The following is a 13,005-nucleotide window of genomic DNA, read 5'->3' as shown; positions in this document are numbered from 1 at the left end:
CGTACACTCTCGGCCACGGCTGCCTCCTCTTCCCCGTCTGTTGGAACTTCCCCGTCCACGACTCACTTCTCTGTCCCCTCGTTTTTCTCTGTTCTCTTTGTTTTCTGAACTTTCCTTTCCAAGGCTTTTCTTCTTTCCCCCTACAGTCTCCCAAGAAGTCTATTTGGGTAGAATAGAATTAAATACAAAAGTCAAAAACAAAGAGACAGCTCGGCTCTCTCTATATGCTCCCACCTCACACCCCTCCAGTTCATAGAAAAAAACAGGTATTTGTGTAATGTTACACATGTAATACCTAACAAAAACTACACTGATACAAACAGAAAAAAGGCAGGCTGTATTTTTTGGAAGAGATGAGAAAGAAACAAGTTTTGGAAGTTTAATTTTCTCACAGAAGGTGAGGAATCCCACATATCTCTGGCTATAATGGACTTAAATTAGTTCCAGCCTAGACAAACCACACTGTGGAAAATCTGCAAAATAAGACAGAGTCCTCAACCACCGACATAAATCTAATGAGGGAGCATGCACAGAACAATCTTTCTCACAAGGAAACGAAAAAATGCTTATAAGCGTCACCGAACAAGAGACTGATGAGAGTATCTGAGGAAGAAAAAACAAAAAACAAAAAAACAAAACACACACACACACACAAAACACCCCAGATTACCCAAATCTAGTAGAATCCAAGCCCTGATAGCCAGAAAGCCAGAGTAAGAACTCTGAAAACTAAGATCATGATAAGCCAGACCATCTATTCTAACACCTATGGCTCATCATACACAGCAAAATTCAGGAAATGCTACATCTGAACAAGACAAAGGACCCAGGTCCAAACATCAGACCTCAGCTTTAACATTAAACTCATCATTAAAATAAATTCAGGGATCACATCAGCCCCACAGGAACATCTGCAGGAGTTGAAAACAAAATAACTAAAACACGTGCTAAGAATAGGATGGCAACTGGTATATTAAGTAATTGCATGGACAATCTATTAAGCCATAGCTGCAAAGCAAAGAAGAAAAAACATATTATTTTCAAACCACTAATATGGCAGATACATTTATATAAATGCCAGGAGTCCCCACCTCAAGGAGCTTAAGAGTGTAGATAAGATAGTCAAGTGGTAAATTTGCAAATGTAAATAAGGTGCCATCAAATGTGAAGCACTTGATAAAGCTGTGACCTCAAGACAGGCAGCTACATCAAAGAAATAGTTTGACTATCAGTAATTTTAGATCCCGCCCTGCCTCCTCTTAATTCAGACAACAGCAACTGGAAGCCCTCACAAGCTAGGCAAAGACCAGCTATTCCAAGCTGCCTATAACTTTAAAAAACTAATGTTACTGAGAAAACTGGTAACAAAGCAGTTGACAAGTATAAATTCAGTGTTTCAGTGACTCTTTTGAGAGAACATATACTAAGAAAATCACCAGTCTCTCATTATTCGAAGTGGCATAAGTGAGAAGGAAGGCTGAAATCAGTTTCCAATTTCATCTCCAGTATGACTATACTGCCACGGGCCAACTTTGGTGAAGCACAGACAGTGTATATTAAAAACACAAAACTACTAGTTTGAGCAACATCACATTATTTGTGCGACAGAAAACTCATTTCCCTCCAGTATACGGCAACTATCATATCGCTTCACCTGCCATAGACTGTGTAACTGTATTACACACTAAAATGCTGCAAGAGTTTTAAAGATACTTCAGAGGAGAATAAATCTCAATGCACCGGCAACCGAAGGGCCAAATCTAGATAGTTCAGAATATACTACCACTTCGCTGGTCAGTATGGTGCCATAAGGAAAAGAAGCTGGATAACAACAAAGTCACAGAGCCTTTTAGAGATCTTCAGTCATTTCAAGGAGTCCCAGAAATTGGAAGCTCCTGCAAAGCTTAGGAGAAAACAGACTCTCTTTAGTAAGGTTTTACATGACTTGATGGGAAGAGTAGCTTCCCAATGTACCTATTGAGAAGTATTAATAAATGGAGGACCGTGAAAGCATCAGATCCATGCTCACCCACAAATAAGAACTTCTTCAGACAAGTGCTAGAGTTTGAGGATCTGGAGAGTCATTTATTGCTATTTATATAGAAAAAAATTCAACATAATTTTGAAGAAGGCTTTGAGAAGTCTCATTTTCTTAGGTGAGTGCTTTAAGGTAGAGGATGATGCTATCTATGGGCATGGGAATCCATCACAGACTATCAAAGCTGCCTGTTTTTATAAAGGCGCTAAATGATTTCAGCAGAGCATGCCTGAGGCAACCCAAGTTACAGCTGCAGGCTTGACCCTTGAAAAAATATAACAGCAGCCTTCTTGCTGGTCTTATCTTAGATAGTAAAAAAGACTGTCTGAAAAGTCCTCTTTATTCTAGCTTCAAAAGCTTTAGTCAGTAAAATATGGTCAGGCATAAAATGGCTCTTATGCTTGCAGAAGTTAAACGAATTAAAGAAAAAAACAAACAAAAAACCCCCCGAAGTCTTCTGCAAAGAAACACGTCCTTCTCTACTCTCCCCCATAAGCCAGACTGTCACAACCACTGCAAGTAAAAAGTCCTAAAGACTAACAGTCACACAGAACAAAGCCTTACAGCTCACAACAACTTAAACAAGACAAAACTTGCAGAGTGCAAAAGAAATTACAAGTAAACATTCTATCACTCCTTGTTCTTCTACTTCCTCAAATTTGGTAGATAAATCCTCCAAATGAGGTAAAGGGGAAAAAAAAGTCTTAGTGCATCAAAATGAAACTAGTAAAAGATGTCGGAATCTGCATTCAGAACAAGTAGTACCACTGCTACCAAGCTTGCATCAAATCCATGGTAAAACTGTTCTGGAGCGTAACGGCCTTGCAGCAAACCCTTCAAGTTTGGAGGCCCACAAATTTCCACAGAGAATACATTTCTTCACCTTCTCATGAGGACCCTTCTAACTCATACTCTTTCTTCCTTCCTCATTGAGGCCTTTAAGTTCTCTGTACTCATTTCTGAGCTGCATTTTCTCTTTGAGGAGCAATGGGTTCTGAGGGACTTGTCAAAGTAGCAGAATGCTGGATATGCTGCTTCTAATTGATAATTGAGCTCAAAAAGTTTCTTCTATGTCACGATCACTTACAACAATTTGCTAAACTGAGACAGCATTTAACATTCTTTTTCAACCAGAGAACTATTTTCAACCAGAAAATGACAAATACAAGAAGTATTAGCAAATACAAAAATAGAAAGCAAGTTACCATGACAGATTTTATCAAGGTGAGATGCTCTCTTCTACTCCCAACTTACCCACTTACTTGGCAGCATATATTTCTGCACTTCAGATCATCTCAATTCTTAGAAAAGGGGATAGAAAAGGGAGTCCCCTCAATCAGAAAGGCATGTCTTTAGACATTTGCCAGGGGGAGGGGGGTGTTTTCCTCATTAACAATAAGCAAGAGTGCATATCCTGAAAAAACACGAGACACTGAGTGTTCGTCATTTAAAGAAAAAAAAGAAAGAAAAAGGAAGCCCTGGTTTCTTTCCTAATTTAGGTGAGACGGAATCTAGTTTGCTTTCTCTGGTATACTGTGAAAATCCCTCCAGCAGAAACTTCAAACACAAAAAGACATATGCTTGATACTTCCTGGGATTTAAAAAAAACAAAAAAAACCCAAACCACACCACTGTTCTATGCCAAGTTATATGCAACATTGTTTGCTGTTACACACACTGTTTTGAGTTTTCTTTCTGCTCTTCAATAAAGCCATGCTAATGCACAACTTAGTGAAAGGAGCAACTATTTSCTGTATCCTCTTCTGACTTTATCGGAGTTTTTAACACAACTTGCAGATGTGGAGACCTCCTACTACTTCAGTGTAATGCATACCTACAGAAATAAATTATATAACTTAAAGTATCTGTCTTCCCTTCTAGATTTATAAAAATTGACCTTTGTTTCAAATGCACAATATCACTTATTCTGGAGCATCTCCACAACCCTGAAACATAAAACAGGACAGTATCTGACAGAGCATTCAGTCCTATGACAGAATTAAAATTGTTGCACATAAATAAAAGCTGGAAAACTCTGCAGGATACCAGCAGACACCCACCACATTTTCAAAGGTTGGCCTATTCTAAGGCATGCACATGACAGAAAAACTGTCCTTGTCTCCATTTCCTTCAGAGGAATTTGAAAGGAGAAACGGAAGTTGAAAGCTCCCAAAATACCCACACGACTTTCCCAAACATTTCTTCGAAGCAGAAAGGAGCAAGAAACAAAAAGCAGTTCAGAGAAAAGTAAATCCTTACTGTGTCTGAACTTCCTTCCAGCAGGATGTTGATTGCTCTGTTCACGTCCCCATTACAGTCATGTAGTGCCACTATGCACTCATCCTGGTTTTTCCCCGTCACTTCCATAAGCTGGCAGTAAGAGTCAGACATGTTAAAATATCCAAATTATCATCATAAGAAAGTAAGAATAAGCACCACCACAGATTCCGAGAAAGTACACAGCTACTGTGTCAAAGAAAACTAAAATCCTAAGTAAAGGTACCTGCATTTTACAGATCTGCTTGGGATTCAAACAAGAAACAGGATGAAACACAAATTCAAAAGGTAATCAAGAAAGTACTTTTTTTTTTTTTTAAACTTTGTTTGCAGTAAATGCTGTCACCACCCAGATGGCTGTATATGAGCAGAAAGATGCAGAAGAACACCATAGCTCTAGTACTGTCCTCGCTCCCTCCGTGCCAAACATGCCTCTCTATTCTATTGTGTGAGAACAGCCATAAGGTAAACAATGGCAGAGAACTGATCCATCTGGAAAAGAACCCAGACTGAGGAAAAAAAGGTTATTTTTCAGCCAGATCAGCTCCCTCAATCCCATTCAGCACAAGGCCATACAATTGGGCGTGATGGCTGCTTACAGAGACCTGGTACTGAATTAAGCTTCACGGACCTAGGATGCACTTCCCGTGGAGTGTAAGACAGATATAATCATAGCCTCTGCTATGGCAAATCCAGCAACACCCAGAGGAAAATCATATGAGCTAGAAATATACACACATAGGCAAAATGTTGGAGATTTCCTATGCAGAATTTTGAAGTCTTATCCTTCTTCCCATCAGCAGAGCCAGAGGCACTACTGATCAGGGTCGCCGGCTTCAGGAAGAAATACAGAACTTCACCTCTGGCAAAACTGCCATAGCAACAGATTATAAACAAGAATAACAAAAAGAAGTTACCGATTCTTCAGGTAAGGTTTTATAAAGGAAAAAAAGAAGTCAAGAAATCGCTCTCTCTGCTGCATTAATGTATTCACACTAATTCTGTCTCCTTCTAGGTGCATTGCTACGTTCTACGTGAGCTGTGATGTGTTCACTAGTCTTCCAGGATAAAATCACCAACACCCAGAGCAGAACAAGGATCTGAACTCTCTATACTGCTGGAGTTAATGATCTCTAATAAAATTGGTAACAGAAGCTTGAATATCTACACTCAAGACTCAGCATGATGTAGGAAATGGTGTGAGAAGATTTCATTTTCGCAGTGTAATTCTATCATTTTAATCCATAGACAGTATTAAAGATCTGGGAGCTCAGATTTTTTTTTTTAATAAAACTTTAATTCACCTTTAAGCTATGATTAGACTTTCATTTTTCCTGAAAAGCAGTCAAGATATTAGCAAATTCAGTTTATACAGGTGACAAATTTTTCTCTTGGGCATTTCCATGCAAACAAGCTGAATGCATTCTGTATTTTGAAGATCTTTAACTGGCAGGATCCTACTAGAGAGATACAGTCTGTAAGAGACATTAGCATAGATGAGCGTTGGCTTCATGGCTTGTCTACAAAGGAAAGTAAACCAGCATAACTATACAGCCAGAGCTATATTACTGCACAGTTTCTTATAAAAAGGCTTTTGTTGAGCAATAAGAGCACCTTTTCCTAGTTAAACTTACATCATTCTGAAAATGGTTTCATCTAAATCAGAAACAGCCACTCTAGCTCCAAAATGTAAACTAACTTACGAGCACCTTATTGCAGAGCATAAAAACTTTGTACCGTAAGAAACATACTTGTTTCACTTTATCTTCAAAATCTGCATCATTCTTATCATAGATCATCTGAGCAAGGCGAATCTGTTCTGCTGTTGCCTGAAAAATACAAACATCCAATAAAATTCACAAAAGGTAACAATATATTTTTTAAAGTATGTCTTAGCATTGCTACCTATCTTTTTTCCTCCTGATTGTCAAAAAGAATACAGGGAACAAACACAGAGGAAAGAGATTAACATCTCTTCCCCTACACCCATTTTTCAGTCAACAGGTTTGCTGGGACAGAAGCAGTTTCAACACATTCTAATGTGTTTGGACCACTATTCGAGGTCACTACTTAGAGAAGACTTAAAATAATTAAAATAAAACTTACTACAGAAGTCTATGCTTTGATATTATTACTTCTACTTTTAATTAATATCTATCATTCCAGAGTTAGAGCTTCATCATGAGAAACAGGCAATAGTGTTTCTAAATGAACTGCATCTCTTCATGACTCCAACAGTGTCATGACTCCATAGATTTATGAACTCAACAGGAGGCTGGCTTGTGCCTCAAGATTTTGCCTGTGAACAGCTGTGCTTATCTTCTCAATAAGCTAATAATACTGGTCTCACCAGTCTCTGAAAACTGCTAAAGGATCTTGCTATTGATGGAACATTTGGTGCCTCTGTAACAAAGCCATGCTAGCAGCTTCTCCAAAAGTTGTCAGACTAAAATGGATGGATGAAGTAAAGTGCCATAAATCAGAATATATTATGGCTATCACCAAGCAAAAGCAACCCAAGAACACTAATGTATCATATAAAGCCAGATTTCATGGTGAGGTATTTGTGGTCTACATGAACGGCATTCCCAGGAAAATACCATCGATAACTAGGCTACATGATCCTGGACTTCATTTGATGTCAGCTTAAACAGAAAAGACTTCTATGTCTAGCTAAAGAAGAAGATTGATACTGAAGAGATAGCTAGGATCCCAAACGCAGATTGATGCATTGAGAAAAATTTCTTCATGTCCAAAGTACCACAACATCCACTGAAATTCTTGACTAAAAGGATTCATCCTGGGCTTTCGAAGTCTCACTCTGGAGAATACCAACGTGAAATTCAGTGCTTCGAGAGTTCAAGTAACCAACCTCTTAAATCGCTCTGCTTTTGGAGTTTACCACACCAAGGAGGTGTGGTAGGTCACTAAGCCTAAATGCTGAGAAGAATCTAAAAATTACTCCAACATACACCACCAGCTTCTTACTTGCTGAGAAGTCACTGCAGCTGTCCCAGTTCCTTGAGGGAAGTGACATTTGTCATGCTGAGAGGCAACGTTCCAAGACAATTACTGTGTTTGTAACAGAATTAAGCACTCCGTACTACTTCACATTTTCAAAGTGTCATGCTGACAGCTTCATATGTCAGCTGGTAACATAAATGAGAGGCTACTCTGGAATTCCCCACTCCAGGCCTTGTGCTACCCACAGCACTGCATCTACACTAAAGCATCCCAGTCAGTGCTCTGTGCAATGAGCCCCTTTCTCAGGGGCTGTTAAGAGCTCAGTAGAGAACTAAAAGAAAAGGTCTATCATTTTCCAGAATTAAGCCATATTATATCCTCTCGCTCAGATTTCAGTCTCTCCAGGCCCACTGCAATTGCTAAGCTAGCAGAGAGATTTCTGTTAAAGGTATCCAAGCATAGAAAAATTTGGACAACAATGTAATTTCTGTATAGACATGATGGCATATTTGACCAGAAACAGGAAGCCATTAAGATTCATCTTTTTATTAACCCAGTATTTTTAAATAAGTCCATATTAGAAGATAAAACATACAAATTTTATAACAATATGAAATGTGCGACAGTATCTTCAGTTTTCCTGTGCAAACAGAGACCCTGCAAACACAAACAGGTTCAGCATCATTAGTATTTATGCTAGTGCATTACACCCAGCTGGTACTGAAGATTCAAAGGAAAAATAAAAAATAAAAAGCCAAAATGTTTTTGCTACATAAACACACACACACACACCAAATCATTGTCCAAGAAATATTTTTTTCCAACGACTAGTTCTCCTTTATTTTTAAGGCATCAGCTTAACAACTAACATTGTATTATCCTAGACAACACTGCAATCAAGTTTTAATTATGACTAAGAAAATGTTATCATCTTAAGGCAGCTAAAACATTACTCACAACTTGCAAGGAATACAATCTTTGCAGTGTAACAAAATGAAGAGAATTTTTATTTCACTTACAACCATCAGAAAAAAGAAGTGAGCAAAACACAAAATTAAGTGACAATGATACACCCAGATACTATATAAAATATTTATTATTCAGAAGTAATGGAAAAAAATGTGCAATGTCATTTCTTAAATAACTGAAATTATGATCAATGTGATATAACAACACTGAAATCTCCACTTGGGAAAGTAACATTCTTCTCGATTCAGAAAGAATAATCACTGGCAACCAAACAGTAAAATCCCACATATTGCTGCTGATAAAGCTTGTCTAAGCAGAAATGTCTATCTGATATCTAAAGAATAAAAAAAGCATGGTGCACTAAAACATAATAGTTGTATATTAAATAAGCATCTTCTCCATTCAGTTGACCAAACAAGTATCCATTATGCAGAAGGAAAAAAATATATATTCAGACAAAATGCAGAAAACGCTCTGTAGGACATAATGCTTAGAATCACTGAATCACATAGGTTGGAAAGGACCTCCAGCGACACTCAGCGCAACCTCCTGCTGAGGGCCGGTCCCATCAGAGGGGGTTGCTTAGGGCCTTGTCTAGTCAAGCTTTAAACATCTCCATAGATGGAGATCCCATAACTTCTCTAACTTGTATTCCAGCATTAAACCACCTGCATGGTGAACCATTTTTTCCCTTATAACAGTTGAAATTTCCCGTGTTCCAGCTTAGGCCACTGCCTCTGAGAAGAGTCTGGCTCCATCTTCTCTACACCCTGTCATGAGGCATCTGAATAGAGGAGTAAGATCTTGCCTTCACTTTGTCTTCTTAAGGCTGAACAAACCCATTTTCCTCAGCCGTCCCTCATTCATTCTGTGCTCCAGCCACCAGCCATCTTTGTAGCCCTTCGCTGGACTTGCTCTGGTCTGTCAATGTCTTTTTGTAGTGGGGAGCCCAAAACTGGACACAATATTCCAGTGTGGCCTTGCAAATGCCAAAAAAGGGGAAAGAATCACTTCTCTTAACCTGCTCGCTACACTCCTGCGATCTTAGTTGTTATAAAACAAAAACAAATTCAGCTGCTTCTGTCGAAAGTCACTTTCTAAATCCACACATCAGCACGAACCACAAATAAGTGCTGCAATGCAAGGAGATGATGAGGGCTTGAGTTCATATAATTAATACTATATACAACAGAACAGGAGCCCCTGCATGCTAAAGGCCAGCCTAGAAAACAATAAAAGACACCACTTCCCAGGGGAGCCTCTGGACTGATGCATTCTCTGCCAGCAGAGAACTGAGGCAATTCCTGAACTGAGTCCGATTTTGAGAAGTACCTGACAACAGAATAATGAGTTGCCAGGAGCAAAGTCATTTTGCACCTTCTGTAACCCGAAAAGCACAGAATTTAACTACTGTGTTGCTGAGTATCAGGACAATGGGATGACAGCTTAATTTCAGTCTCACTGATACTGAAAATAGCCTGTTTTTTAATCCACTAACGGACCTTCTTCCTCATTTCACTTTCTGTGAAGACACTCTGCACAAGAAGTTTAGAATTTCATGACTTGCAGATATGCTGAATCATGCTGTGCAGCATGGGACCCATCTAACAGAAAGCTTTTCCCACCCACCCAAATTCCTGTAGCAATCAGAAAGCTTCTAGCATCACGAGGCTAGCATATAAAAGAGCTGAAATCCAAGGACACTGAGGCCACCAGACAAAAATCTTGACATAAGCACAGGCATAAAAATCCTCACTGATGGGAAATGCTGCTGAAGAACACAAAATTCATTTAGAGAAAAGAATACAGGAACAACTTAATTCTGTGTTGGGTTACTGAGCATTTAAAATGAGATATCAAACACACCTTTCCAAATAAACTAAGATTTCCCCTTCCTTTCTTTTCTTAGCTTTTAACGACTTATGGAAGAAGTGCATATTATTAAGTGCTTACTCTTAACTCAAGGAATAGTATATAGTAGCACATACCTGTACTACTTGTTTCTGTGGTTGCGTTGGCTGTGTGGCTGAAATTTGTGTTTTGTCCCGAGTGCCCCGGGTACGTTCATTGCCCACCGAAGTCATCATATACAGTATATACAAAACAATGTATGTACAAAATAGAAAATCTGAAAGGAAAAAAAAAAAAAAAGAGAGCATGAGTTAGGACAGGGCACTGATTCAATACCCAGATAATATACAAATGCAGTAGATTGAACATGTACTCTATGCAGAGGGTCCTGGGAAAGCAACTTAAATATACTACTATTGGATTTATTGCATAATCTTTACAGTAAAGGGGAAAGGCAGTGCATAATACCATCTTTATCAGCTGACTTGGATCTCTCTAGATCTGTACATCCAGACTACATCTAAATCTCACATATTTTTCCAGTTATTTAAGATTCGGACTTCCCTATCTGTCAGTCTGCTGAAATTTCAGCTCCTTAAGTTTCTGTAACACCTATCTTGTTTTGACACTTGGAATTATACTTCATTCACATCCACTCAGAACACTCCTGCAAAGACCTCCTTCAGAAACCATCATCTGGAACACGGCAGTCTTCTCTTCCCTATCATTAAACTGCTTTCTTGCGCTTTTAAGGAAGTCATGGCCAGCACCCACTCTACTGCTTGTCCTCATTTTTAAAAGAGGTGACAATCCTTGCCTTTAAATCAAGCCTCTGTAGCCAATATTCTTGTGTTTTCTCTCATACTTTTGTTAATTTTTTTCATATTCAAAACTAGCTATCACCTTGCTTTAGACATACCTTTGTTCTGTGAGAGTAAAAAAAAAAAAGCTCAAACCTAAAACTCACACACACCTATCAGTGTTATCTTGTTGTTTCTTGTACACACCTGTCATTCTAATTCATCTCCTATCATTAAAAGTACTTTGAAACCAGAAATCTATTACTCCCTAGTGTTTGTACAGCATCTAACACAAGACTAGCTGATGAATATGGTTTATAGAAGCTGTAATAACTGGAAACAGATTTCTCAACTGATCAGAACAGTCATGGCCAACAGCCTGGTTTCTCTCTCCACATCACTGGGAAGTGAGACTGCAAGTTTAGGGAACTGGAGACAACCTGCAAGTGGTGCACCTGGGCAGAAAGAGATGTGCAAAGAGGAAACAAAGACCTTTTGCTGCAGCCCCAACACAAGAACACGCCTCGGATGCAACTTGTCAGGGTAAGCAGCTCTGGTGCAAGTTTGCTATCACTGAGTTCAATACACAATAAACCTCAGACACAGAAGTACAGTGATTACAGGGACAAGGACATGTTCAATGCCAATTAGTCGTTAGCATTCATTGTTAACATATACTAAAGTGAACTTGAACAGTTATGTGCAAAAATTAAAGCTGCAGTAACATGCTACATTTTAAATACTGATTCACAATGCTCAGGGGTCTCATATAGAAATCAAAAAGCTAATTAATCCCATTATGATCTAAATATCTTCTTCAATTTACAAATACATTTTTATTGACCAAAATTGAACTCCGACATTGAAGTTTTTTATGTGATAGTTAAAGTATTCAATAGAGTCTGAGGAAAAAGTGTATTTCCATGAACTCTTACATATTTAACAAGAAAAGGCCTGCCTCTACCAGGAACCGACTGTAGTATGATCTGAACTGGAACACAGTGTTTCTCCAGCTTTATGAATATATTCACCAAAGCCAATCTGTTCCTGAGCCTCTTAAGGTAGTCTAACTTTGTTGTCTTCTAGGCCCCAGAACAAACAGACCTTCAAGGCACTGCATCTGACACCCCAAAAGCCAGATACAATCAGAAGAGAGGTAATTTGAGTTCATCCGACAAAATGTTCTACGGAAAGCAAAACAGTAAGTAGCTGTGATGACACTCTGAACAGCAAGTTCAATACTTATCAGAAACTTTCTGGTCATGGCTCTCCACTGGTGTTTCAAACACATATTGCAGACACAGCCCTCAGTTGAGTCTACAGTAAAAATTAGTTTCTCTTTCTGTTAAAATGTGTTTTGTAAGCTATGATGCCTTGACTTCTAATGTCCTAGAACTAACTTAAGTTTATGTATACTAATTATGACCTTTGAGTACTTTTTTTGAATACCAGTCAGTCAGCTCATCACCATTTGAACCTCGCAAAATGAACAGTGAAAAAAGCCCTGAACAGAAAACATGACAGAGAGCACTAACTTCTCTCTCTGAAAGACAAGTTAATGGTTTCAAATACGATTGCCTAGAATTGGCCCACTTTGATTTAAGATATACTGAAAAATTATAACTCCACCGAGTCTCAATTTGTTCATTGTTTCCGAATTAACATCATGTTTAAATAATTACAGTACCTAAAAGTTTCACCTTAGATTTCAAATACTAATTTCTCTACTTTCACTAGACAAAGCTATGCCAAGCACTGAAATCCATGTTTTGGACAGGGTTAGGATACACACACATTAAAACAAGGAGTCTTCTATTTGTTTGTAAAGCATAAGCTAAACCGTATTTTACACTTCTGATACCCAGGCAGCATATGGTTCCTGAACAGGATGATGCTTCCATCATCTTCGAAAGGACATGGAGAACAGGAGAGGTGCCTGAAGACTGCAAGAAAGCCAATGTCACCCCAGTCTTCAAAAAGRGCAAGAAGGRGSACYCAGGSAACTACARSCCAGTCAGCCTCACCTCCATCCCTGGAAAGGTGATGGAGCAGCTCATCCTGGAGGCCATCTCCAAGCATGTGGAGGACAAGAAGGTGATCAGGAGT

The 13,005-nt window shown here is 38.7% G+C and overlaps 1 protein-coding gene across 8 annotated transcripts in view; it reads right to left on the bottom strand.

Annotated features, from left to right (window-relative positions):
• The window catches only part of UBAP2 (ubiquitin associated protein 2), an 81,719-nt gene that overhangs the window by 47,067 nt on the left and 21,647 nt on the right, over positions 1 to 13,005 (bottom strand). For 7 of the 8 annotated variants that reach the window (XM_026083715.1, XM_026083712.1, XM_026083716.1 and 4 more), the window contains 4 exons: positions 10,237 to 10,376; positions 6,067 to 6,144; positions 4,298 to 4,408; positions 6 to 159 (listed from right to left, as the gene is read on the bottom strand). In XM_026083715.1, coding sequence (XP_025939500.1) covers positions 6 to 159; positions 4,298 to 4,408; positions 6,067 to 6,144; positions 10,237 to 10,335 — 442 coding nt within the window. In that variant the 5' untranslated portion in view covers positions 10,336 to 10,376. Of the gene's footprint in view, positions 1 to 5; positions 160 to 4,297; positions 4,409 to 6,066; positions 6,145 to 10,236; positions 10,377 to 13,005 lie in introns of those variants that run through there. The other variant, XM_026083718.1, reaches the window with a different exon arrangement.

This window comes from Apteryx rowi, unplaced genomic scaffold (genome assembly GCF_003343035.1).
Source record: "Apteryx rowi isolate R43461 unplaced genomic scaffold, aptRow1 scaffold_612, whole genome shotgun sequence".
Taxonomy (NCBI): domain Eukaryota; kingdom Metazoa; phylum Chordata; class Aves; order Apterygiformes; family Apterygidae; genus Apteryx; species Apteryx rowi.
This window is presented reverse-complemented; position numbering and strand designations above follow the sequence as displayed.